The 25,025-nt window shown below is 38.4% G+C and overlaps 1 protein-coding gene across 3 annotated transcripts in view; it reads left to right on the top strand.

Annotated features, from left to right (window-relative positions):
• EPB41L5 (erythrocyte membrane protein band 4.1 like 5) overlaps window positions 1-25,025 on the top strand; it is a 57,569-nt gene that overhangs the window by 17,092 nt on the left and 15,452 nt on the right. For all 3 annotated transcript variants that reach the window (XM_051624034.1, XM_051624032.1, XM_051624033.1), the window contains exons 5-16: window positions 829-907; window positions 3,386-3,430; window positions 3,765-3,817; window positions 6,047-6,167; window positions 6,566-6,653; window positions 7,285-7,373; window positions 8,768-8,837; window positions 9,546-9,715; window positions 10,782-10,888; window positions 11,543-11,570; window positions 13,981-14,023; window positions 15,096-15,211. In XM_051624034.1, coding sequence (XP_051479994.1) covers window positions 829-907; window positions 3,386-3,430; window positions 3,765-3,817; window positions 6,047-6,167; window positions 6,566-6,653; window positions 7,285-7,373; window positions 8,768-8,837; window positions 9,546-9,715; window positions 10,782-10,888; window positions 11,543-11,570; window positions 13,981-14,023; window positions 15,096-15,211 — 1,009 coding nt within the window. The remainder of the gene's footprint in view (window positions 1-828; window positions 908-3,385; window positions 3,431-3,764; window positions 3,818-6,046; window positions 6,168-6,565; window positions 6,654-7,284; window positions 7,374-8,767; window positions 8,838-9,545; window positions 9,716-10,781; window positions 10,889-11,542; window positions 11,571-13,980; window positions 14,024-15,095; window positions 15,212-25,025) is intronic.

Raw genomic sequence — 25,025 nt, 5'->3', positions numbered from 1 at the left:
GCCTCCATCCCTTGGGGCAGTCCTGAATGCCCGAATCTGTATTCGGTCCACCAAGCGCTTACCTGCTGCACAAGGGTGTAGTGTGGCCTGGTTGTTTCAGTGGTGCATGCTTGGGTAAGCTGTGGCATCAGCTGATTTTTGTTCAGCAGCTTCCTTGCTCTCCACTGTGGGAAGTCTTCAGGGATTTGTGATGCTGTGTTAATACAACAGAGGTTTTGGAAGCACCGAGAGAGAGAAAATTCCTCCTGTCAGATGCAAGAATCAGCAGAGCACTGCACATTTTTAAAGAACTGTTAATCCATCCTTTTGCTGAGTTAACTCTTTGGTTTCTAAAAAGGATGATTGTTCCACAGAAGGGTCTGTTAAATCCCCCTGAAATACACCTACACTTCTGTGGAATAAAGGGGCCTGAGTTGGCAGCAGTGGGTATTTCCCAAAGCCCTGGGAAAGTGTTACAGAAACCAACAGAATGCCTGGTGGTTTGGTCAACTGCAGAGCCAAGACACACGGCTTCCTTGGTGAGGTATAGAGGCCTTAAATATAAGGATTAACCTAGATTTGTGTGCTCTTGGCAAGACTAATCAGCCTAATGTGATATGACTGTTGGATTAACTTGTAACATATAAAACTATTTTATGCATATATTTAAGTGTCCTTTCACCCTAATGTTTTTCATGCATTTCCATGTCGCAAAGGAATTCTGCCTTAAGACCTTGTGGTAGGACAACCAATTTCAGTCAAGTTTTTGGGGCGATTCTGTGTAATAAAACATTAAGATGCCTTATCCAGTAATTGTTACCGGTATCTTGAATGAATTCTACTTTGCAGTTGGCCCACCATATTGTCTGCATTTTCGTGTAAAGTTTTACTCATCAGAGCCCAACAATCTACGTGAAGAGCTAACAAGGTAAGAGGGATTTTGTGTGAGGTACCCAAATAGGGCCAGGAAATGCTTTTGTCTTATTTATTTGAACAGTTGCATGATGCTTTGTACAATTCTTTAGAGCTGCTTCCTTACGTGGCTTTTTGTAAGTGTATCTCATGATACCCTCATGAAATAAATGAGCTATAATTAACAAAGATGTATATATGTACTGTATTTCTTGACACACCATTTTTCATTAGCCAATTTGGGCAGCCGACCTGAGTAGATGATATGCAATGAACAGAGCTTTTCACTGAAGAGAACAGACATAATTTCTCTTTATTTTTCTTTTTAACCTATAATTAGTTTCAACTGTATGCAGTCATCCCGTCTCTTCAGGCAGAAAAGCATTGAATTGCAAGTTAGAGCTTCTCTTTGGCCAAAATAAGTTCAGTTAATGTAATTGCTTTTATGATCTTTGCAGAGCTCATGTAAAGGGAAAATGGTCTTTTACTACCATGTTGAGGAGTGTGGGTTGGCAGTACTTTATGTGTAGGATTGTAGTATCAGATGAGCAGCAGTTTCTCTTATTAAAGCACTTCACAAATCTGTTCATTGTGCTGCATTTCATGTTGGTCTGAGACATACTTGGGGTGCTTTGAAAAGAGAATACAACCTGCCATCTGTCAGTAGTATAAATCTGTTGTAAAAGGCAGTGTTTCTTTGTGTTGTCACCACTGCTGATGTTAGTTTTGGAGTGAAAACAAAATTGTTATGTGTTCTTCATAGCTGTAGACATTTCATACCCTCAACCATTTGTAAAAGTATGAAGTGCATTTGTTTGTTGTTCAGATTTATGTCTGTGTGGATCTTCAGTCTGCATTTTAGCCAAATCCCTAAGAGTGCTACCAGGAAGATTATAGTAGCATTACCCATTACAGCCATATGTGCAGCTTCATACTTGCATGTGTTAACATCATGTTACAACTGCTCTTCTTTAATGCTTTCCTCCCCATTCATGTTTCTGAATAAACAGTTAACTGTCTTTAAAAATAGGAACCATAAGCAACATTCAGGCCTTCATCTGTATCTACCACTGCCAAACATTTTCATCTGTCCTGACTGAGTTCTGCCAGTCAGACCTTGCTATACAGGTTTTAGCATGGCAGACCTGAAACCTGAGGGCTTTTAAACCCTGTCTGTCTGCTTAGCTAATCCCTTGGGACAAGAGAGCAAGCAGAAAGACAATTTTATGCCTTAGAGAAGCAGGAGGAAAGGGAGCTCTGCTGTGGGCTACAGGTGTCACTAGGAGGGGCTTTCCGAGGGTTCCACCTTTTCTTTGTGCCACAGGACACCCAGCTGGAGCCCTTGTCAGCTTCCGCTGGTGCAGCTTGCTCACATTTTCTGCCAGCTTCCCACCAGGTGCCGCCAGTCAGAGGTCATGTAACAGAGCCTGAGCACGGGAAGTATGCTTGAATTGTTTGCAAGTGTTATGTGGCTGATAAACACAGACTGGTCACACCCACTGTACACTGGAGGTCTGTGCTCATTCTTTTGGTATCTAGGGTCAGTACCGAACAAATTTATTCCCCTTGTAGGGGCCAGTGTACAAAAGGCTTTGTGTTACATATGGTTTGGCAAACTATGGATTTCTACGGGACCTGTAGGAAAAAAGCCTGCGTCAGTTTTGTAAATGTGAGTTCAAGGAGACACAGGCACATGCTGAAACAGAAGCATCATCTTTGGCTTCGTGTGTAAGGCTTCTGTTCCTCCATAGTAGGATTCAAACTGGATACCATCACAGATGCCAACATTTTAGTTGATGAGAGGAGCAGTTCTGTTCAAGGAAAGCTGTGCACCATAAGGGAGCAAGAGGCCTACTTTTTGAATGTATTTGATCTGGAAAGATTGATGTTGCACACCAAAGGGACAGAAGCTTTGTGTTCAATGTTTGCCCAATTTCTGCACAAGAAGAGTACTGAATAAGCAAGACAGTGAAGGAAAGCTGGCTCTGAACTGTAAACAAGTTGAAAAGGCTGCTGCCTACTCTTTGTTTATTTGTCATTTTACAGTCAGCTTTCTGGGTTAGATTTTGAACTAAGCAATCCATATTAGTAACATGTATTTTTGAGGTACTTTAAAATATTCATTCTCTTATGAGATCAGTATTTCTGTGAATAGTTAAGAAAATGCAGAAGATACAAATTGTTCTTTGCCCCAGTAGGATGAGAGGAGAAACAGTGAGATTTACTTGGGTATCTGGTTTCTTTTTTCGTGCAACACTGTAATTCAACTTGTGACAACTTTTAGTTTGGGGTTTACATAATTTAAAATGTGAGCAAGACAGACAAACCCATCTGATAAAGCCTTGAAAGATCACTGTGTGGTTTATTCAGTCTTGAAAACCCTTTTAAAGAGTAGAAAATGGTTTTACTAGTCAGGCCCTAATTTCTTCCTGTTGGCTGAGTGACACAACAGAACTATTAATCAATTACTCTTCTTTCTTATTTAATCATACAGGTATTTATTTGTTCTGCAGCTAAAACTGGATATTCTTAGTGGAAAGTAAGTATTCCAAATGAGCAGCTTTTAAAACAATTACAGTGTGTTTAGCGTAGGATTTGCTAAACTTACATTTGGATAATTAATATGTTTTGCTAAGTAATGTTATTTTTTCTCTAAAATTTTTCTATACATGAGAAGATATTTTCTGTGCATGAGTAGCAGCAGAAGAATGCTTAAATGATATGGTGCTTATCTTTTGTTAATTCGCTGAAAATCTACTAGTCCTTTTTCACTTTATTGTTCCAAACATTTCCAGTTTCTCACTGTCAGGTATATGAGTTGCCTGCTAAATAGTGTGAGCTAAAGTTGTAACAATGCATTCCTCTCATGGCAGATTGGAATGTCCTTTTGACACAGCCGTCCAGTTGGCAGCTTATAACATGCAAGGTGAGTAGATGCAAGCAGGGAAGGATGAATTTGTATTAACAGCTTTGTGTAGACTCTCTTAGTCTGTCCTTGTTGTATCCAGAAAATAGGTTCTGCCTAGAAATTAGCAATCCAGTGTGAAACACAGCTCTTTCTTTAAATTGTCATTTTGCTAGGAATGTATATTGGATTTCTCAGGAAACAGAACAAGGAGGTTCTGAACATAAACAGTTTTGTGCTTAACTTGTTTTCTCAGGTGCTTGTGTGCAAACCTGTGCACTTTCCCACACGATAAGAGATCTGCAGTCTTCCTGAATTGCTTTGATGTAGTAACACAGTTCACATTTTTCCTTATGTAGTTTTTGACATGTGTTTTCTTTGTTGTACGAATTGAGTACAAAATTATTTTGGTGCTGCACTCAATTGAAGAGTCCTGTATATAGAAATCACCGTATCTTGACTTAGCTTATTTGTAGAAATATCTTAGTGCCCTGAGTCTCACACTTGTACTTGAGCATTTATGGTTGAACTGTACTTGTTCCTATTTCAGATCCTTCTTCAGCCAAAAGAGGTGACATTCAGTATTATTTCTGAGCTACACAGCACTGGGCTTGAGTCATCTGAGATTCTTAATAATTCATTGTCTTTGACTTTTGATTCTAGCTGACACTCCAGCATCCATGGCTCCTTTGGGAGCTGTGGTCTGACCTTCAGTTGCTCACATAAGTTGTACATAACATGTTCTCTTCTTCAGGAGGGAACTACTAATGGCCCTTATCATGCATAGGTATAGAGAGTTGGAATTGAACTGTCAAGATACCTGCCTTTTTAAGCTGCTCTTTTATGTGGAAGGAAAACAGAATACATTCCATGGTTAAAATATTAGCATTGTTAGAGCCTTAAGGTATGGGTTGAGTGGGTAAGTTTTTGGAAAAACAAAGTGATCTAATTAGGCCATATATCAATTGCCTCTTGTGCTCATATTTTCTTTCCTCTCTGCACAGTGAGGCCCGTAGGACTTTAATCTTACTGTCTGACAGCTGTGTACTTTTATTCAAATCAGCTGGAACCTAAGCTGCCTTTGACAGCATTTCTTTCAACAGAGGCAGGCATTTTAGTGGGAGTAAATTATTGTAGAACTACAGACTTCCTCAGTCAGCATTAAAATAAAAAATAAAAAAAAATTAAAAAGGAGGGTGTAAGAAGACTATTCTTATTCTCACAGTGTTCAGAAATTCAAGAAACAAGCTTGTAGATCTGAAGTGGTTTTTGTACCTATGGAATACTGTGTGTATTTATTTGACTCTTCCAGATCTTCCCAAAGATGTCACTGTGTTTTTGCTACACAAGCATCTGTAGTTTCTTTTTTTCATACTGAACAATTATTGGCCTGTGTCAGACACCCAACTTCCAGAATTATTCCTGGTTTTTGGGGTATGAGGTGAACATCAGTAAGCTACTTGAAATCAGTGGATGGAGCGAATGTTTAGTGACTCTGAAAATCAGGACATAATTATAAATGTTTCTAACTGAGTTTCAGCATTTTAGACATACCATCAGTCTTTCAAAGCTGGACTTGTTAGCATCTCTGAAGAAAAGAGGTTGTGCTTTTGATGTGGCACTTCTCTTGACTAGTATGTTCCAGTATGCTCTCTAAATAGCATCTCCTGCTGCCCCTGTTGGGCACACAGCAGTGGACCAGCTGAGCCATTTGACTGACCCAGTAGAGCATTTATTATGTTCATAGATAAAAAGGAGAGAGGAAAACAACAGCTGCGTGATTATGTAGTGACACAAAATAAATTATAGCTATAAAACCAAAAAATGATTTTTAGAATAGACAAATAGTCTTACAAAACTGATAACAAATATCAGGAGATTAATTTTTTTTTAATAATTTAAGGTAAAATTTCACTTTAGCTTTCGTCATCTCAGAGACTTCAGTGATAAAAATGTTTAAAAGTTTCTGCTAGGAAAAAAGGTGAGTTTCAAGGTTTCTGGTAACTGGCATATATGGGAAGCTTGGTAACAAATGTATCAATAGCACTTTGTAAAAATTAATGCAAAGCTTTTGTGCAGACAATATGGCTATTTGTTCAGACACTTCAAATACTGAGAGGACCTGGGGGATAAGGGAGAACATGAAAAGAAATTTAGTATTTTACATTAACTGGAAGAGTACACAAAAATTCCTCATAGTGTCTGCTGTGTATATTTGGAACATTGCTTGACAATGCTGTTCTTTTGTAGCTGAACTTGGTGACTATGATCCTGCTGAACATGTCCCTGAACTGGTGTCTGAGTTCAGGTTTGTTCCCACTCAGACTGAAGAGATGGAACTAGCCATTTTTGAAAAGTGGAAGGAATGCAGGTACTAGATCTTCCAGTGCATGCTAACCAGCTCTTGGCACTGATTTTTCTGTGAAGGGAACATATTAATAAAAAGATGCTGCTGACACTTTGTCTGTGGTATTGTTCAAAACCATAACTCTCATATGGTTCTGTTGTATTTTGTAAGAGGATATTATGTGGAAAAATGAAGCTTTTCAAAGGTCTGAGTAAAATTATGAGGGTGCAGAATCTTGAAATGCAATAATTTTTGCAGCAGATTAAAACTTACGAAAGTGACCTTGATGTTCATGAAAGTGGGCACATGTCAGCATTATTTAGGTTTTTCAAAAGCTTTCAGAAATCTCTCTTTACTCATGTACAAGTTTTCCTTTCTGTGCTTTTTCAGGCATCTACCTAACAGCAAAATATTTATTTCAGGGGGCAAACACCAGCACAGGCTGAAACCAACTACTTAAACAAAGCTAAGTGGCTGGAAATGTATGGTGTAGACATGCACATAGTCAAGGTATGTTTAACCACAGCGGGTGACCTTTGGAAGGGATAATGTTAGCTTTGTCCCATATTTCAACACTGGTTTTGCTTTGAGGCAAGGCAGGGGGAGTGAAATGAATATTGTACTCATCCAAAATGTGTAACAAGTGATGTGGCTTTGCATCAACATTCCCTTTTATAGTGTACGTTTCTACAAGGTATAGCTTTAGTCAAAGCATATCTGCTCTGGGTTAAATAGGTGATTGGTGTGGCAATATGTACTACAGGTTGTGTTTACACTAAGAGCTACATCAAAATCATAGTAATTAAGCCAAAGTTGGCTGGGGTCCAGTCAGCTACCAGTTGAAGAACTATGAGTGAAAATAGACCTGTGGAGAAGGAAGTGCAAAGACCTGCACAAGGAGGTTCTTATTACACAGACAAATCAGGAAACTTCAATTTTCCACTTTAGTCAGCCTTATTGAAGGGCTGCAAACTAGAAAAATCCATTGCATAGGATCATTGAAACACAAGATTGTAGTATAAAATAAGCAGGGACATGTTAAATTGTAACACAGGGCAAATAAACTACATGAACAACTGGAGTGATTTGGATAAAGGGTAAAACACTAAAATTAACATAATCTTTATTTTGTGGCAATTAGGCAAGAGATGGCAATGATTACAGCCTGGGACTGACACCTACAGGAGTTCTTGTCTTTGAAGGAGACACAAAGATTGGTTTGTTTTTCTGGTAAGGTCTCTGATTATACATTAAATTATATTTTGGACTTCATTGTTTATTTTGCACTAGCAAAAAAAAAAAAACAATGTTTGGGACATGAGAGCTCTATGAGCACTGGGTATCTGGGGAAATATTCTGTAGCCTGGGAGTGTTTTCATAGTGTCCAAAAATATTTTCTTCTTTTAACATTCTTGGTTGATATGTTAATAGGCTGCATATGTGTAACATGCTAGAGGCAAGCAAAAGATGTAATAACTTGGGATGTTTTTATTTTTTTATTGTGTGTTGTTATATTTTGCATTAGATTGCTTTGGATGTTGAGTATGCACTCAGGCAGGGAAACAAAGTTTCTTCAGGAGTTCTAGCCGAGTGTTCCACCTTGCTGTTAAAAAAGAGGCAGAGACAGCAGTACTAGTGAAGTTTTTACATATGAGGTCATCTGGGCAGGCCTTTTATTAAGAAGGTGTCTCTTTGGGCCCAGTAAAGGGCAGAAATGTCCCTTTCTGCTCATCAGTAAGAATTAATTAAAAGTAAACAAAAAATCTAGCCACACCACCCCTTGCCAAGGCTGATCTGTATGTAGTCAGGACATGTAGAACTTCATTTTTTTAATGAACTTGTGCTTCTTTATCTGTCAAATACCTGAATAAACACTCCAGGGTTTCTTAGAAGCACTCTGATGAAATTTTGCATAGCTTGACATTGCATAAAACACAAAATGCACAACCTGGCTGGAATGGTTGGGTCAGGCTACACAGGCATGAATTTTTAAGTGCTTTATTCTGAAATTCCCACCCAGTCTTTCAAAACTGTGTATAAAGAGTAAGTATGCAGATGATGAGTTGCAATTTAATCATATGAATAATAGTTTTGGTTAGTCCAGTCCAGTTTTATAAACTTTTCAGAAAACTTTTTAGCAGAAATCTTATCTTTGTCTAGTCCCTCCACCACCAATTCTGGGTAAACTTCTTGGTGGGCATTTTGTGTCATGTCATGTTCACATTTTCTCTTTGTCTGGTATTTTCTGAAACAGAATGATTGTGAGAATTTATTTGTGTATTATACAGTGATTTGCATTTCTTTAATAAAGCAGGATTGTTTTGTTCTGCCTTTGTGTCTTTCAAGTTCAGTTTTGTGGACTCGTGGGAGAGTAGCCAAGCAGGAGTGTTTGTATGGAGTTTGATTTCAGTTCTAGGAATTATTAAGTTCTGATAGAATTATCTCTTTAGAAGTTGCTGATTTCTTACCTCTAAGGTTTTTAATTGTTAAATTTTGAAGTAATACATTGAATCTGCAATATAATCAAGCCCTAATGCTTGGTAGAGAAGCTCAGACCAGCACGTTGAATGTATCTCTTGAGTTACTAAGAGCTACATGACCTATCTTTTCTGTTGATCTTGCAGGCCAAAGATAACAAGACTTGACTTCAAGAAGAACAAACTTACTCTAGTTGTTGTTGAAGATGATGAACAGGTAGATAACTATTTATTTAGTTACATCTCATAGTGTTGATTATACAGTAGAAGTTTACATACTCCTGATCTCTCCATGTTTAAATGCTAAGAATTAATGTGGATGCCTTGCAAGATTTTTGGTTGTGAACTGGCAAGTACAAAATAAAAAGAGGAAATTACTTTTTTTCCCTTTACCCCGTTTTTAAAAGGAACCTTATAAAACTAGTGTAGAACAGATAGTTTGTAAACAGTGTGCATTGTGCAAGAAAATGTAAAAAAAAAAAAAAAAAAAAAAAAAGGCAGCTAAGTAGCACATTTAGTAGAATGAATTCTTCAAGCAGGTGGTACAATTGTTCCCATGGGAAGAAATTGCTCAGAGCTGAAGTTATAAAAATATGAGCATTGGTAATTTGAGGAGAACAGATTTGGAAGTGAGAACATGTTAGCCTTATTGAGAAGTACCTACCTGGTATAATAAGGTCTCTAATTTGTAGTTATTCAGAAGTTTGAATTGTTAAGTATATGGGCTCTAGCCCTTTCCAACTTGAGACGATAGATCAGTTGTTTATTAAAGCTTCTGAAAACATTGATTTTTGTGCCTAAAATATTTTTATAACATACATTTTGGTCTTCATAAAACTCAAAATGTATTTGGCTTGCATTGAACTGTAGTTTTGACTTATTTGAGCCCTTTGCTAACCGTCAAGTGTGCTTTGTATGCTTTAAGGGAAAGGAGCAGGAGCACACTTTTGTCTTTAGACTGGATCATCCCAAAGCCTGCAAACACTTGTGGAAATGTGCAGTGGAACATCATGCCTTCTTCCGGCTCCGAGGTCCTGTCCAGAAAAGCTCAAGTCGATCAGGCTTCATTCGGTTAGGATCCCGGTTCCGATACAGGTCAGTGTCTTCTGTCATTCCTTGCTTTTCCTGGATTATAAGTGGAAATGGGAGAGAACTTGGTAATCATTTACCTAGGACATACAGAGCAGTGAAGCAAGCAAGCTGAGTTGCATTATTTGTTTTATTAAATCATATGATGTCCCCCCTGCATTTTCTGATTTATCTGTAGGTGGTTTTGGTCTGTGCAGTAGAAAAACAAAGGTTTCTCAAGGTGTATGTTCCTTACATAGCATATAGAGTATATTGGCTTTTTTAAATAATTTCATCTTGAATGCCCACCCTTTTTAAAATACACTATTGAGGATGGAAGATTGACTTGCACAGCTGGGGGTACTACAAGTCTCTTGACTTCCGAGTTCCTGACTGATGGTTGGATTTCAGAAGACTAATATAATGCCCATTTCCACATCAGGCTCTACATAAACATGTAACAGATTTCCAAGTGGCTCTTGGTCCCTGTGTTGGTGAGAACAAGAGAAAGGGGGTGGGTGTGACCCAGAGGTAGCATGCTTACAGACTTTGCTTCCATTTCCAGGAACTTTAGCAATGCCATCTAGTCCGTTTCAGAAAGGATCAGTGGTACAGAGGAATCAGCAGAACATGAGGCTGATACTGCTTTGGTGGCAGAGTCTGGTCAAACTTAGGGAAAAAAGACTAGCCTGGGAGCAAGAGCATCTAGATGCTGGGTTTTAGTCCTGTTACCATCTTTCTCTATGCCTTTGGCAGCACACCTTAAGCTTTACTCTCTCCTAGAATTTTCAGTCTCTTCCAAATGGCACAACCACAGAAATACACAAAGAGGAAATGTGCTTTTTCAGCAACTTAATGTTTAAGAAGACATTGCTTGGGAGAACGGGGTGAAGATGAGGATGTCACCTTCCGTCACCTTTTTCGTGAAAGGCCTTTTGAGGTGTTAAGTTTTGGATTTTTAAAATAAAACAGAGATCAGGTTATTCAACTATTAATTTAAAATAGAAATGTGATATTTTGATGGGCAGTGCCTGTATTTTGTCAATAAAAGTGATTTATTTTATTGATTTGTACTTTTGCATGGCATTGTTAGTGGGAAAACAGAGTATCAAACCACCAAGACCAACAAAGCCAGGAGATCAGCATCCTTTGAAAGGAGACCCAGCAAGAGATATTCAAGACGAACACTACAAATGAAAGGTAAACTATTGACATCCCATTTTGAGAAGTATAATCCATTGTGAGAGTCAAGTAATCATATCCTTTCAAGGTATTGTGTAGGAATTCTGTAGCTGTTTGCCCTCATCTTGAAATTTCAAAATTAGGTTTTCTTTGACTTCTTTGGGAGACCATATAATTTATCAGAAAAAGCTTATGTCCAAAGCATGTCTAGGTTGCCTAGCAAGTAAAACACCCATAAATACTGCACAGTGCATCTCTGCATGAAGATGGAAAGCATGGACCCAGGAAACAGTGATACATTAACCATAATACTTGAAATTTATTGCTAAAGTTTGAAATGTTTGTCACTGATATTTTTCTCACTGCCCTTCTGAGGCAGGGCACCAACAGAGGGTGTACTCTGTGGTTACAACCCAGCGCCCTGTCTCTTGACTCTTGCATAGGTCAAGCATGATCTCCATACATGCTTTCAGATACTTGCTTAAAGTCAGCTCTTTGGTTTGCTCTTAAGCTTTTAAAATTTATTTTTCCAATTTATTTTTGACATGGTATACATGCAGCTTTTGCTCCTTCAGTTGTCTGCTTTTATGCAACGCTAAGCTATTTTTATTAATATTTAACTGCTTGTCTAATTACAAATTAAATTTTAATTAACACTTTCTATTTTTGCAGCACATTCTGCTAAACTTGAAGAAACAAGGTATGACGCATTCCAGTATTTAAATTGCTCTTTGGTGTTTGCCACCTGTGCTTGAGCAACACGTATGCAGAAGGAGGATATGAGTTAAATGTAGAGTGCGTTGACCTCTTAATTGTGGTTTTGCTGTGGGTTTTGTGTTTGTTTGCTTTATGTAAAAACCTACAGTTCAAAGCAAGCTCCTGTGTTGCTGTCACATGGAAGATTTTGTTAGACCTGCTTACTAGCAGGAAAAGAGATTCGTTTATGACTAGCTGTGATTGTTGTTGGATACAAGCTGCTGTTCTGTGTGCTGCCATCTAAGGAGATCAGGTAAAGCTTGTGAGAATATCGCTGACATCTGCCTACTCTGGCTATTTGACTGAAATATATAATCAAGAGAGGTTCAGAGATGGGGAATAATACAGTAAAATGAATGCCCAAAATATTTTTATCATTTTCTATGCTATGCTTGCATTTATTTTTATTCACTTAAGTATTTATGCTTCTATATTTATACTAAATTATGACCAATGTTGAGAGTGAGGCCTTTTGGTTCTTCTGTACCTAGAGTCTTTCTGCATGTGCTGTTGAACTGTAAAATGCCTGTATGAATCAGAGTCATACAGTCTTCATAGTGTTCCTTAAGGGAAGAGAGGAAACCAGGTTAAAAGAATCACCTGATAGCAAAGGAACAGAGTCACTCAGTTCTGCTCTCTGTCCATTCCCCTAATGACTTATGAACATTGCAATGATCTATTGCAACCAAATTTCTTAAAAGTAGATACTTACAGATGTTAAGCATCATTACAGACAGGAGCTGGGTAAGGAATATCAAAATAACATTTCACAACAGAGTTAGTACCACCACACCTTTTCTAATAGTAGCAGCCCAGTTGATTCTTGCATGAGAGGAGTAGAAGTCTAGGAAGTATGAGGATAAGGCTGCAGTTACTGTAATGGAGGTCTCATGTCTTTGTGACCTTCTATATTGTAATTTCTTTTTTATAAAATGGGAAAGTACTCTTCAACGCCGGATGTCATTAAAGTGCTTAAAGAACCTTTGCATGCAAAATGTGACTGTTTCATTAATTAGTACTCTTGTCATGCTGTGTTGTCATGCTCCTCTTTGAGTTTCGTACTGCTTAGGTCATTCTGAGAGTGGGAAGAGAAACTTCATGTGCAGTTTCTCCTTCTGATAACACTTCTGTCTTCTGATCTGCACCTAGGTGTGGCATTGTTATGTTAGTCTCCAGAGCAATCTATGCCATTTCTGAAACTCTGCACTCAAGTGTTGCTAATTGAAATGCATCATGAAAGATGTATGTTGTTCCATTCTTTGGTGTTAACTCAACACAGGGGAATGTACTACCCAGAAGGCAGTCCTTAATATTTCTGTTAAAGGTGTTCTATTCTGCTCCACATTCTCTCAATAGAGAAGCTGTGAAGTTGGGAAACAGGCAAAGAACAGCTTATTTGGTCTTGACATTGTGGTAGTTAAGTAAAAGAGTTCTAAAGAAATGCTGAATTAGATACAGATAGATATAGTAGATATAGAAATCTATTTGAATTGTCATTTTTCCAGGTGGGATAGCTATTGTCCAGACTGTAAATCAAAAGATTAATGGGTTGTGGGAGACTGGAACCACTTTTTTGAAATATTAGAATTCTGGGGTAAAAAATTTGCTTTGCATGATATTTATAATTCATAGTTCTTGTGCAGGATGTTAATGCTTTTAAGTCTCTCAAAAATGTGAAGTGTCTCATGCAGATTCAGAAATCATCATGAATATGAATATGGGTATTGTTTAATTTATTAAAGATAGTAAATCTTTTATAATATAAAATTATTACTAATGCTGTGTTCAGCTGCTGTTCATGTAATTTTGAAGGCTGCTCTAAAGAGTGAAGCATTTATTTGGGCCCTTAGAGGTTATATGCAGAAGAAAGTAATTAATTTTTCTGTTATACTTTTTGATACAAAACTTCAAATCAGAAGAGTCCTAGTTATGGAACAAACATAGTATCTACAGCATGTAAGTGAGGTTTCAACAATGTCACATTTTGCTGCTGTTTAACTTAAACTAAATTATATAAAGCTATATTTTATTTAGGTTTTTTGCTTTACAAGTGCCCTGCCTGCTGCTGAATCAGGCAGACTTTCTAAACTGGTTTAGGAAAGGAAGAGGAAAAACCAGATTAATTACAGATAAACTACAGATTGAACAAATAAATAATGTGAAACCCTTAGTTACCTAGAATAAGTCAGCTCGCCTAAAAATTAAGTTTTTAAATTTTCCTTTGAGACCAGTTAAGTACTTTGGAAAGATCTTTGTTAGACTTTGTGTTTCTTTCTTGATATCCTTGCAGGTTTGCCAGCCTGCAAATACAGTTTGTGGATCAGATTTTTATTTAAATTATTTTTGTCTTTCAGTACTGCAAACAATGCTGTTAGCAACCAAACTAATGGATCACAGGTAAGAACTCTTGTTCTTTTTAAAGCCAGTTTTCATGTATTTCAACAGATTTGAGGATTTTGTTATTCATTCTTAAAATCCAATGATTGAGCAATTAAAAGTTAGAAACAGTTTACTAATTGCGTGCCAAGAAATTGCTACTAGTTTACAGCAAGATAAGTAGTTAATTAAACTAGAGTCAGGAAGATACCCCATTCCCCATTACTATAGAAACTATGCTATTTATAGATGCAGATTTTCATAGGTACACAAAGTACCTGTGTGGGAAAGTTGTTATTACCCAAAGCACATTAAATCTATATGCTAAGTAACATTTAAACTAAAAAAAAACGCCACCTAAGTTGATTCTTGGTTACAGTAGTTTTTTGTCTGGAAGAGGGGAATGCACCTGCAAACTAAAGTATATATTGTTAGCAAAAATTCGGTGTTTCCTGTGTTTGAGAGTGAAATTGTAGATGGAATACTTTGTTTCACTGAAAAAGGACATCAGTGTAATGTAACTTCCCTTCTGAGTATCAAAAAGCAGGACCTGGAGCTTGGAAACACCCTGTCTTCCTTTCTGGAGTACTTCAAATGCATAGTGCAACAGAAAGGGTCAGTATATTGATGGAAGCAGAATGTGGTTTGTTTTAAGATTAAAAAGCTCAGTCTCTGCTGATTGGTAGAGTGCTGTTCTGCCCAGCCTTTTGCCTACTGTACCGGAGGATTTTTTTTCTATTCAGGAGCAGTTATGTTTCAAACTGTGTGTTTCAAACCCAAAGGTGCCAGTTGCTATTGCAAAGTTACCTACAGAAGGAAAGCATTGCTGCATGAATTTGAAAAGTACACATCAAGGCAGAGCTTTTTACTGAAATGTTTGAGCAGCCTTGGATTCATTATGATCCCAGTGCTGTGTGCAGTGCTGGAAAAGACTGGGCATAGGTGTCCAGTGCTGTGGAAGTGATGGAAGGCAACAGCCTTGCTTTAGCTTTGTGCATAAGGAGAAATGGTAATATGTTTTGTTATGTCTCATGTGTCATCCTTTCATTAATGTTTGTATAGTAACTTAGTTGTTTGTTTTCTGTCTCCTAAGAGCTGGAATGCAAAGCCAAACCTGCCTGTCCTAACAGCGATTCCTTCTGCCCCAGTCTTAGTGGAAATAGAAAACCTCCCAAGGAGTCCAGGTGCCAGCCAGCAAGACAAGAAATGGTATGTTCTGCTTTGCTGGAAAATGAATTTTGCTTGCTTATGCATTATTCAGGTGGCTTTATCTGCACTTAAGTATGCTGCCATCAGTGTATCTTTAACTTAAGTTGACTGTCAAGTTAGTGATGATGCAGCTGATTTGTTGCTGTGAATGTAGTGTGAGGAGGTGAGAACAACAGTCTTAGTCACTACTAACCAAAAGAAAATTTCCTCTGGGGCTGAAGAAATTACTAAATCAGGAAGAGCATTTTCAGGTCTTGGAGAGAGCTGGATCCTTCTGATTGCATACTACTTATTAAGCCTTTGCTTGATATCATGGGGCCCAAGAACTTACCTGGATCCTTAAGAAAATGCACTTATGAATCAGTATCCTTGTGAATCTCTTGCATGTTTTGAAATTAGCAAGTTGATTTTTGTTACTATCTTGGGGATAATGGGAGCTTGAGGAAAATGACATAAGCTGAAGATAAGAGCTTTAATTTAATGTAATCAGAGGATTTGTTTTATGGATCGGTTGCATCTCAAAATGAGGATTATTTGTTTGAAGATAAATATAGGTATTGTTTATCTTTTCTTAAAGTAATTCTATATTGCAAAACTGTTTCAAAACCAGAATTGTGTATATGAGCCCAGTACTCGTGCACACGTTGTCTCAACTTTTTCAGCTTTTTGTGCATTCAGGAGCAGCTTGGCTTATCCTGGAAGGGTAATTCTGGTTTCTGTGAGACTCTCCAGGAGCAGCAGTAATGGAATGGAGTGACACAAAAGCTCTTATCTTAAGCAGTTTCAGCCCTCAAAAGAGAAGATCCTTCTCCTATTGTCAGGCATATGAACCTACTTGGCTTCACTATCTCTTACAAGTAGATTATACCAGTTTCCAATGGTGTGCTGACAAATGTACTTTAATTTCATAAATATTACTGATTAAAGACTTACAATACTGTGGATTTGGGATTGCAAAGGGGGATGGTAATTCTGCTTTGTGTTGCATTTTATTGAAGTCTCAATCACAACGTATGATCAATGCTGTTTTTCTTTCTTTTGCCCTTGATTTGTCTAGTATCTGAAATCTGTGCTTGTCTATGGTGAGATCCTGTTGATCGCTCGATTCCTTCCGTGGTGGTGGGTGAAAGGTGGTGGTTTCTTTATTCTTCAGCGTTCTTAATATGGTTTATTTTGATTATTTTGATCCAATTGCAAGGTGTGTGCTGGAAACTGGTATTTCTTTTGGTAGAAATGTTAAGACTCTTGCTCCAAACAGCTCTTCTTGGGTGTCTTGTTTCGCACTAGTGTTCTTGCTAGTATTTTGCAAGGCTTCTGTTGCTTCTTGAAATCCCACTGCTTTTGTTCAGAAGCAGAGAGGACTCTGTAGACAATCTGTTTCAGTTTTGGTCTTGATACGCCTGTTTTAGGATTAAGAACTTGAGCCTGTCTGTCCTAACATTGTCAAGGAATCTAAGCTTATGTGCCAGCTGCTGCAGTGCGTAGCTTTTCTGTGGAAGAGTGGGAGTAAATATAAAATGTACCTGCACATAACCCAAAGCAGTATGCCAAAAAAAACCCAAGCTTCTTGGCAACTGGTGTGTTTTAATCAGGAGTGCAATGCTTGTACTGCATATGTGTGTTATGTTTCTTAGAGACATATCATTATTATTGAAGGCACTTGTCTTCTGGAGAGAAGGTTTCAGTGTGCTCACTGGAAGTAGTACTGCCTGTAATAAAGGGCAAATCCAGCTGTAGGAAGAAGGCAACAGTTTGGAGCTGAGTCAGTGATTGAGCTACATTCTGGTTTCCTAGATGGGAAGGGGGGTTAGGTTAATATAATTGCCAGAACATAGATATTTATGGCAGGGGCTGTGACTTGGCTATTGCGCCTTCACATCTTGGTGTCTCGGTGCTGCTAACAAGATCTCTTTTCAACTGCTGCTGTCTTTAATTGGCCTGTTTCTGCATGAATTATCTTTGCTTTCTGTCAGAAAAATAGTCTCCTTTTAGAGAGAGTTCGCCAAGGATTGTTGAGAACACCAAAATCTTTTGGACTGGGGATTTTGTAGATGTTTAGATTGAAGGGGTTTAGAAGGTCCTGACCTCATGAGTTTCTGTACTCTGCTTGGCAGATGCCTGTGTTGGCTGCCTTGCAGCTCAGATCTCTTCCTAATATCAATGTTTCCTTTAATTTAAAATGTTAATGCTGCAGCTGCTGAAAGCAATTGTGCCAGATTTTAGAAAGTACTTTGCCAAATAGGAGGGATTTTAGGTTGTGGGTTGTTTTTTTGGGAGCTTTTTGAGTTTTTGTTGTGTGTTTTTTTCTTTTTTGCTCCATTCCTGCAAAACTGTCAGTACAGGAAAACTGTGCTGGTCTGCATGGGCTGAGAACAGTCTGGAATGTTAGCCTGGGAAGCCTGAAATGCAGTCAGTGTCTTTCTAATTTTAGTCTTTTCTCAAGAAGCTCTTTCTGTGTTAAGATAGGACAGCAGACAAAGGTTTGCTATTTTTTTCCTTATTATGGAATTTGTGGGGAATTTTTTTTTTGTTTGGGTGCAGCTTTCACTTAACTGCTTGCATCAGAGAAATGGGAAAATAACATAATTATTGGTGAGGATTGGAGCCTTTAGTTTTTCACAGCTCACTTTCTCAACATATTTCACAAAAGCCAAAACTATGAATTTACACATGGGTGACCTTTATATAAATCCTCTCTCTTTTCTAAAGGAGGACTATCCCTGGGTGTTAATCATTTACTGCTGCTGTGAATCCTGCATGCTTTTCTGCTACCCTGCCTTAACACGTGTCATCTTCCAACTCACGTGCTGGCTGCTTGGCTGCTCTGGCAGCAGGGCTGGGAGTGTTAAAACAGGCTTTCTGGAACATGAAATTGTGGAATTTGAGCTGTGGGCTGTCCCAGGACCTCTCTAGATGAACAAAAAACCAAACTTGCCACTTAGTTTAGATTTGGGTGATTAAATAGAGAAATTTACATTAAACTGAAGAAATATGGGTTTTCTTAGGAATTTCCTTGCATGAGTAGTTTATGAGAGTGCTTTTTTCCAAGCACTTTTTGGTGCCTGACTGCCTTGCATCAGCCTCTTCCAAAACATATAAGTGAAGAATCCTAGTACAATACAGACAAGAAATACTTGTCCATTTAAAAAACTCTTTTAAAATTCAAAGGTTTCATTAAACTGCTGCTTTGGAAATGCTTGTGCCTAAAGCCTTAAAGTTTTCTAGCTAAGGGCTTCTGCATCAAAACAATGTTTAAGGTGATGAACGTTCTCCCCTGCTCCTCTTTCTAGCTTTTGGAGAACTTTATTCCAGCTGTGGTGTAGACTAGCCATAACAATGCACAGCATTTCTATGATTTTGCTTTTAATAATTAATAATTCTTATTAATAATTATAATTATTTTAATAATTCTAATTCATAATTTTAAACCATTGTGCCTTCATGTGCATAATTAAAAAGCAGGGTCTTAGTTCATATTGTGACTTTAAAAAAAATGTTTCCAAAAGTTTTTTGGTTAATCAAGTTATAGCTACAGGCAGATGCTTCAGTAGAATATAGTCCCATAGTCGACGACATTTTCAATGACTTGTGTGGACTCTTCTGTTTGCTCCTGCACAGTAATACTCACTTCTCAGAGTTACTATTTTCTTCTCCTTTTTTTTAACTTGCATTACAATCTGCATTTTCCAGTGACTTTGAAAACTGGTGTTGCTTATAGATGCTTGTTTCAGGTGTACATTTAGAGCTGCCACATAAACCCTTCCAGATTCCTGCAGATAAAATTTGCTGTATGCCTGGCAGGTCTGGGCCTCCTTCACGTTATTTTGTCCTGTCTATAAAATGTGCATGGTTCTTGCTCAGTTTTGTCAAGCGCTTTGGAATGTTAAGTACTTTTCATTTAGTAAGTGTGGATAACGTGTACGTGAGATAGCTTGTTTTGTCATTTCAGGCTTCTGCAAAAATGTGCATGAAACTGAGCAGAAAAGGGGTTTATTTGGCAGTGTCATCATGTACACGTACACCTGCACGCCTCTCTCCCTCCCTATTTACCTTCCAGCAGTGCCCTTTTCCTTGCCTTTTCTATCAGTCTTCTTCACCTTTCCTTTACTTTTTCCACTCTCTCGCTCATCTGTACCTGTTTACTAATTGTGCCCCCTCCCACTCCCCAACAATCCAGGCCCTTTGATGCTGCTGACCGCTGTCACCGTGGTGGAATCCCGTGGGAGGCGTGGGCCCCGCCGAGGACCCGCGCTGCGGACGGACAGTGTCCCGCGTTTGTCCATGAGCGCAATGTGAAGAACGCGGGGACGCGTAGCGGTGCTGGGACCTATGCTGTCCAAACCACCATGACCAGTCTCTGAGACCTGGGCCTTTCTGGAGCTTGAGGCTGCTTTCTAGCAGAGGCTGGAAAATTACCGTTTGAGCTGTCTCTGAGAGGAGAACGATGGACCCAAAGCTGACTGTAGAGGGGGGGGGAAGCTTTTATTCCGAAGGCTCTGCGTATCCTGCTGTTGGAATTTGGTCTTTAAAGAAAAAAGTAACATCTAGACCAGAAGCCACCCGTCACTCTTAGGTTAAGAAGAGTTTATATACATGTGTATCTTTTTAATTGTGTTAAGGTTTTTCGTAATTATTGGGGGGGGGAAATGTAGCTGGGTTTAACTTTGAGAGTCATGCAGGAAGCTACATTTGTAATAAAGCTACACATGCAACCAGTGGGTTATAATGTGGCTTCAGATCTTAGAGCCATAGAGGATGTAATTGCCCCTCCTTTTGAACCATGATTATTTAAAGGTATCTAAGATAGATGGTTGATCTGGAAACTAACCTTTTTTTAACAAGGCCTCTTCTGAAAAATATTGTTTGGAAATGGAACAGAATTATTTTAATTTTTTAAGAATAAAATTATCAGAACTCATGAAAAGGCCAAGAGTAGTAATTTTTTTTGCTTTCTAGGAAAGTTTTCTTATTTCTTTGCAGCAGTGCTCTGGTTGAAATGAAACAGGAATATTTTCTGACATACACCAGTACTACTGCGTGACTCATGAGGTTAATTGTGAAGTCGGAGGTTAAGACTCCAGCTTCATGGCTCACTGGTTTTCTTGGGGGCCTCTAGCAACATGAAGAACTACCTTTACCCTTGAGTGCACGGTGTTTTCTGAAGTTAGCAGCTTATAAATTGCAGTATTTTCCTATTAAAAAAAAAAAAATCATGAAAAGTTCTCATAGTGTGCTTTTGAAATGCACTTCTGTTTGTCTCTTAGGATAAAGAAGGTGTTTGAATGATTGTTAAATTGTTTGAGTAAGTTTTGAATTGTCACAGAGCCCAGATACACAGAAACATTGTTTTCAGATATGAAGTAGTGAAGAACTGAGAAACTCAGTTTCAGCCAGGACGTAACTTAATATTGCCTGAGTTATTTTGTCCTCCTCAGGCTTCCATCTGGTAGGGAGAAAGAGGCTGCTAATGAAATATTAGTCTCTTTTGCAGCTCTGCTTAAAAAAACCCAACAAATCAGGAATATGCAGGCTACATGTCAAAGTTCTGTGGGATCTACAGAGGTGATTAGAGTGATCTGTTGTGCTGTTTTTAGTTCTAGATTTTGTAAGGTGGATGTTTTAAACTTCTGGAGTGAAACAAACCTATTTGATTCTTAAATAATTAAGTTGCATAAGTTGCACAAGAATAAGCAAATGAAAACAGGTGGTTTAACTTTGAAATCTCATGTAATTCTTTATAGATGACGGAGAAGCAACCACTAATTTGAGTGGAGGAATTTAACATAGTTTTGTATTTAAAATGCAAGAACATTGTTGCGATATCAAATCACAGTTTTATTGCAGAGTTTGGAGTTTAGATGTGCTTGAGTAGTGGTCAAGTTACTGCAAGTAGGGGCTGACTGCTCAGGTTATCAGAGAAGGGTTGTATAGCTGTCACAGAATTAAAGAACAGTTGAGGTTGGAAGACACCTCTAGAGATCTTGTAGTCCACCCCCATGCTCCGACCACGGTCAAGTAGAGCGGGTTACTCAGGACCATCCAAGGATGGAAATGTTACACCCTCTCTGAGCAACCTGTTCTGGAGTTTAACTGTCCTCACACCAAAAAGGGGTTGTTTTTTTTCCTTGTATTTAAGTGGAATCGTAAGTGTGACTTCATTGACTTAGGGAGAATTATTATCCTGGTTTCCACTAGGGTGAGTGACAACTCTCAATAGCAAACAGAGAAATTGTACCACACTAGGGCAAACACCTACCTGCGTTTTTACAGGGACAGGTCATGTGCTCTAGGAGTAGCATTGAGGAAACACATGGATGTCTTTCTAAACAGTATGGTGGTGATAGATCTTTGTTTAATAACCACAAAATTCTGCAGCCAGCAGAAACCCTTTTCCTAAAGGTGTTTCCTTTCCTGTAATTGTTGGCTTGGATATATTACACTATGTCAGTATTTGGAATTATCTTCAAACAAATGGGAGACAGCAGAAATCTTGGAATGTGGAACTCAGCCTGCTTGATTAGAAACTATATGTGCATGAACAGTCTCCATTTGTAGGATCATGCATCCCCAGGATTTTTTGTTTTTCTTTCCTTGCTTTAAAAGGAAAAGTAAGTTCTTTTTTTCTGAATATTTTACATTTTTGTTTTGGGGAAAAAAAATATTCTGAGAAGGTGACAGGCTTAAATTTACTATTTTTCTTACCTTCAGGTACAACACAGAGTGCCCCAAAGTGAAAGAAATTAACAAAGAATTTCATACTGTTGTACTACCTTGCAGAGTCAGTGTGAGAAACTATTCTGTGTCACGACTAGTTTAAAAAATAAAGTAGCTTTTATGATGCTCTGTGCTGTTTCAAGTTAGATTACTTGCAGAAGAATTATCCATTTTGCGGTGGACTCAGATAGTTACTGTATTTTGCAGATTGTATTTCAGAAACTACAATGAAGGATTGTTTTGCTTTTCAACTAAACTTTTTTTTTTAATCATACCCTTTGTAACTGACAGCTTTCTCAGTTGTTTTATGCATTGTATGCTGTGTGGTACATACTAACATAAATATATCTGTCAGGAAAAAAGAAGAAATAATGCAGTAGCTAACTCCCTTAACTGTGGGAGTTCCCTGGGCACGTAAGAATTTCTGTGTGATTTATTAGTGAGTTGACAAACCTTTCCATGCATTAAAACCTTCTAATTATTCCTCTGTTAATAATTATTTGTGTAGCTTGAACTCCTGATATCATTTATCAGCTTTTCCCTCAGAATACTTCTTAAATTATGCTGGTAGAAGTTGATTCTGAGGACATGAAGCCTGGCACTTACTACTATGCAAAGTTCCCAGTATCCCTCTGGATGTGGATAAATACAGCAATGTGGAAAGCTAATGCCTGTTTCATTATTGAGTACTGGGCACCAGCTGTGGCAGAAGTCCTGCTTTTCCTGGCAAGCCTTTTGTTATTTCCTTTCTGACAGCTCAACCGTGTTTTGTAAGAGAAGTCAGAAATTCTGTGCAGTGATGAAAATAGTATCTTGTGCTTTTTACTTCTGTAGTCTGGCCATTTATGAAGCGTTCATGGTAGACTTCCTGCTGATCTGAAGAGGCTGAAGAATCTGGGTGATTTCAAGAAATTTAATGCTCTTTGGGGAACACATCTTTTGTGTCTGCAAGTTCCAGTGGGGTCAATTCCTACTTGAATCTCAGCTTAGGAGACTTCTCTTGAGTCTGCCTAAAATTCATTTAGTTTCTTCCCTGAGGCTCTGCTGTGATGCAGGGGTGAGGCTGCAGAAACTCACCCCAGATGTCCTTGCTGCCTCAGCCAGTCTTCTGACCTGTGGCAGAAATGGGAATAAGGTTTTCTGCAAGCTTTCATCGCCTTAATGCAAGTAGTATGTTGCTTTTGGAGCAACACTAGACATTGAGTGTGCCATTTGACTACGCCACGAGATTTCAAGACTGCCCTTATCTCTAGTGGGCAGATTTTTAAATCAACTCTCTGGTCTAATAAATGTTTCTATAGTTGTCAAAGGGAGGGAAGAAGACGAATGAAATTATCCTAGCAATTTTTAAATGAAAATAAATTTCATTTTTCACTCATTTTCTTTCCATTATGCTGCAATGTGAAGAAAAGCTTGAAAAGATTATAGTGCAAAGAACTGTTACTGGTGCTCTACATCATCTCTCTTATGTGAAGTTCCTTCAACATGTCCTGACATCAGCACCTCTCTGTGCTGCAAAATCTGAGCTTCTTATACTGGTTGTCACAGTAAACATTTGGGAGGTTATTTACAGAAAGCTGTCAGAATAGGAAGAAAAGTGTTGGCTTCATGTGAAGGTTATAAAACATTTTTGCTTGCATGCATAAAGCACCCTCTGATAGTAAGTTACAGAGTGCAGTCTCTCTTTGTTGCCTTAATTGGAAGAGCGTCTATTCCTGCCTGTTACTTCCAATAATTGAAATTCTCTCATTTCCCCTTTGCAAGACTTGCCATTTCCCATTAGCGGTGCACACAGAGGCTGTGCAGTAGATTGAAGAATTCTCTGTCATTTGCTTTGTTAGCACCTTCTTATTCCACTGCTTAAGAGAATCAAGCAAGTGACCTCAGTTTACTTCACGGCAATTAATTGTCTTAAGATGATTCGTACATTATTAGCACTAGAACGGTGATATCCTGTGACCTATTTCAGAGGTGTATATTTAACATTGGAAGGATTCTTTTGGGTGCTTGAGCAGGAGGGAGGAGTGTTTCCCTGGAGCCTCTAGTGACAACAGGGGACTGCTTCCAAATGCCAGGATCCTGGAGGGAGGCATGGGGTGTTAACCTGTTAGCAATTAAGGGACAAGCTGGTCTGAACTGTCCAGTAGGAAATGTTTCTGTCTGTGCATGAGGGTAAGTTCTGTTGTGGAGGGTACTTGCTTGGTGTCATTGTTCTTGTATTTGGGAGAGGACTTTCAAAAGTGATATATTTTTCTTCTTAAACCAATATTGCAACCAAACTGTATGTAAGTGTGACTGTTGGTTGAAATGGGTGACAGTCAAACTGCAGTTCTGTGCACTGGTTGTCTCATTAACCGTCGTGTTCTGCAGCAGCTGATGTTTCCATATTTGTTACAGTTTGCTGTTAGGACAGCCTTAGCTGTTCCTGAACTTTGAAGAGATGGATGACTTCCCTGACTGTTTGCACAACATAAACATCACAACATAACTTTTGTTCTTGTAATTTTCCTATTTTCATTGTAAATAAAGATGGTAGGACAAAATAAAAAGATGTTTCCATTAGAAAGTAAGGAGTGATGTACAAGAGTGCATGCTGTGGTTCCCTTAAAATATTGTGACTGCTAAGGTTTCATTCATGTCTCTGTCCAAGATAATAAAACTGAAATAGTTACAGGTCTGCCTAACTATAACATAGTGTCAGTGCAGACCTATGCAGTGCACCCTCTGCCCTCTCTTCTGCTTGCAAGTGTTGAGTGAAGTGCTGTACTAGTAGCCTTTTGTGAACAGTATCAACTTCCCTCCCCAACTTGTCTTTCTCTTGTGTAAAAATCCTAAAGCATACCTTGAGTTTTTTAGAGAAACTTCAGATACTTGTTCCAGAAAGTGCATTAAATGGATAAAAACTTCACTTCTGCTCCCTCCACTTTTTCCACTGCGATGTGATGAAGCAGCAGGCAACATGGAGCTGCTCTGCTATGAAGTCAGTTCTACAGAAGTTAAATAGTCCCTTTTTGTGTTGTTTGGTTGTGGTTTTTTTTCCCTAAACTTACAGAAAGCCAATGTCTATTAGTTGTCTGAAACATTTTTTACAGAATGTGTC

This window comes from Apus apus, chromosome 6, assembly GCF_020740795.1.
Source record: "Apus apus isolate bApuApu2 chromosome 6, bApuApu2.pri.cur, whole genome shotgun sequence".
In the NCBI taxonomy this organism is placed as follows: domain Eukaryota; kingdom Metazoa; phylum Chordata; class Aves; order Apodiformes; family Apodidae; genus Apus; species Apus apus.
Note: the sequence above shows the minus strand (reverse complement) of the source record. Positions and strands in the feature narration are given on the sequence as shown.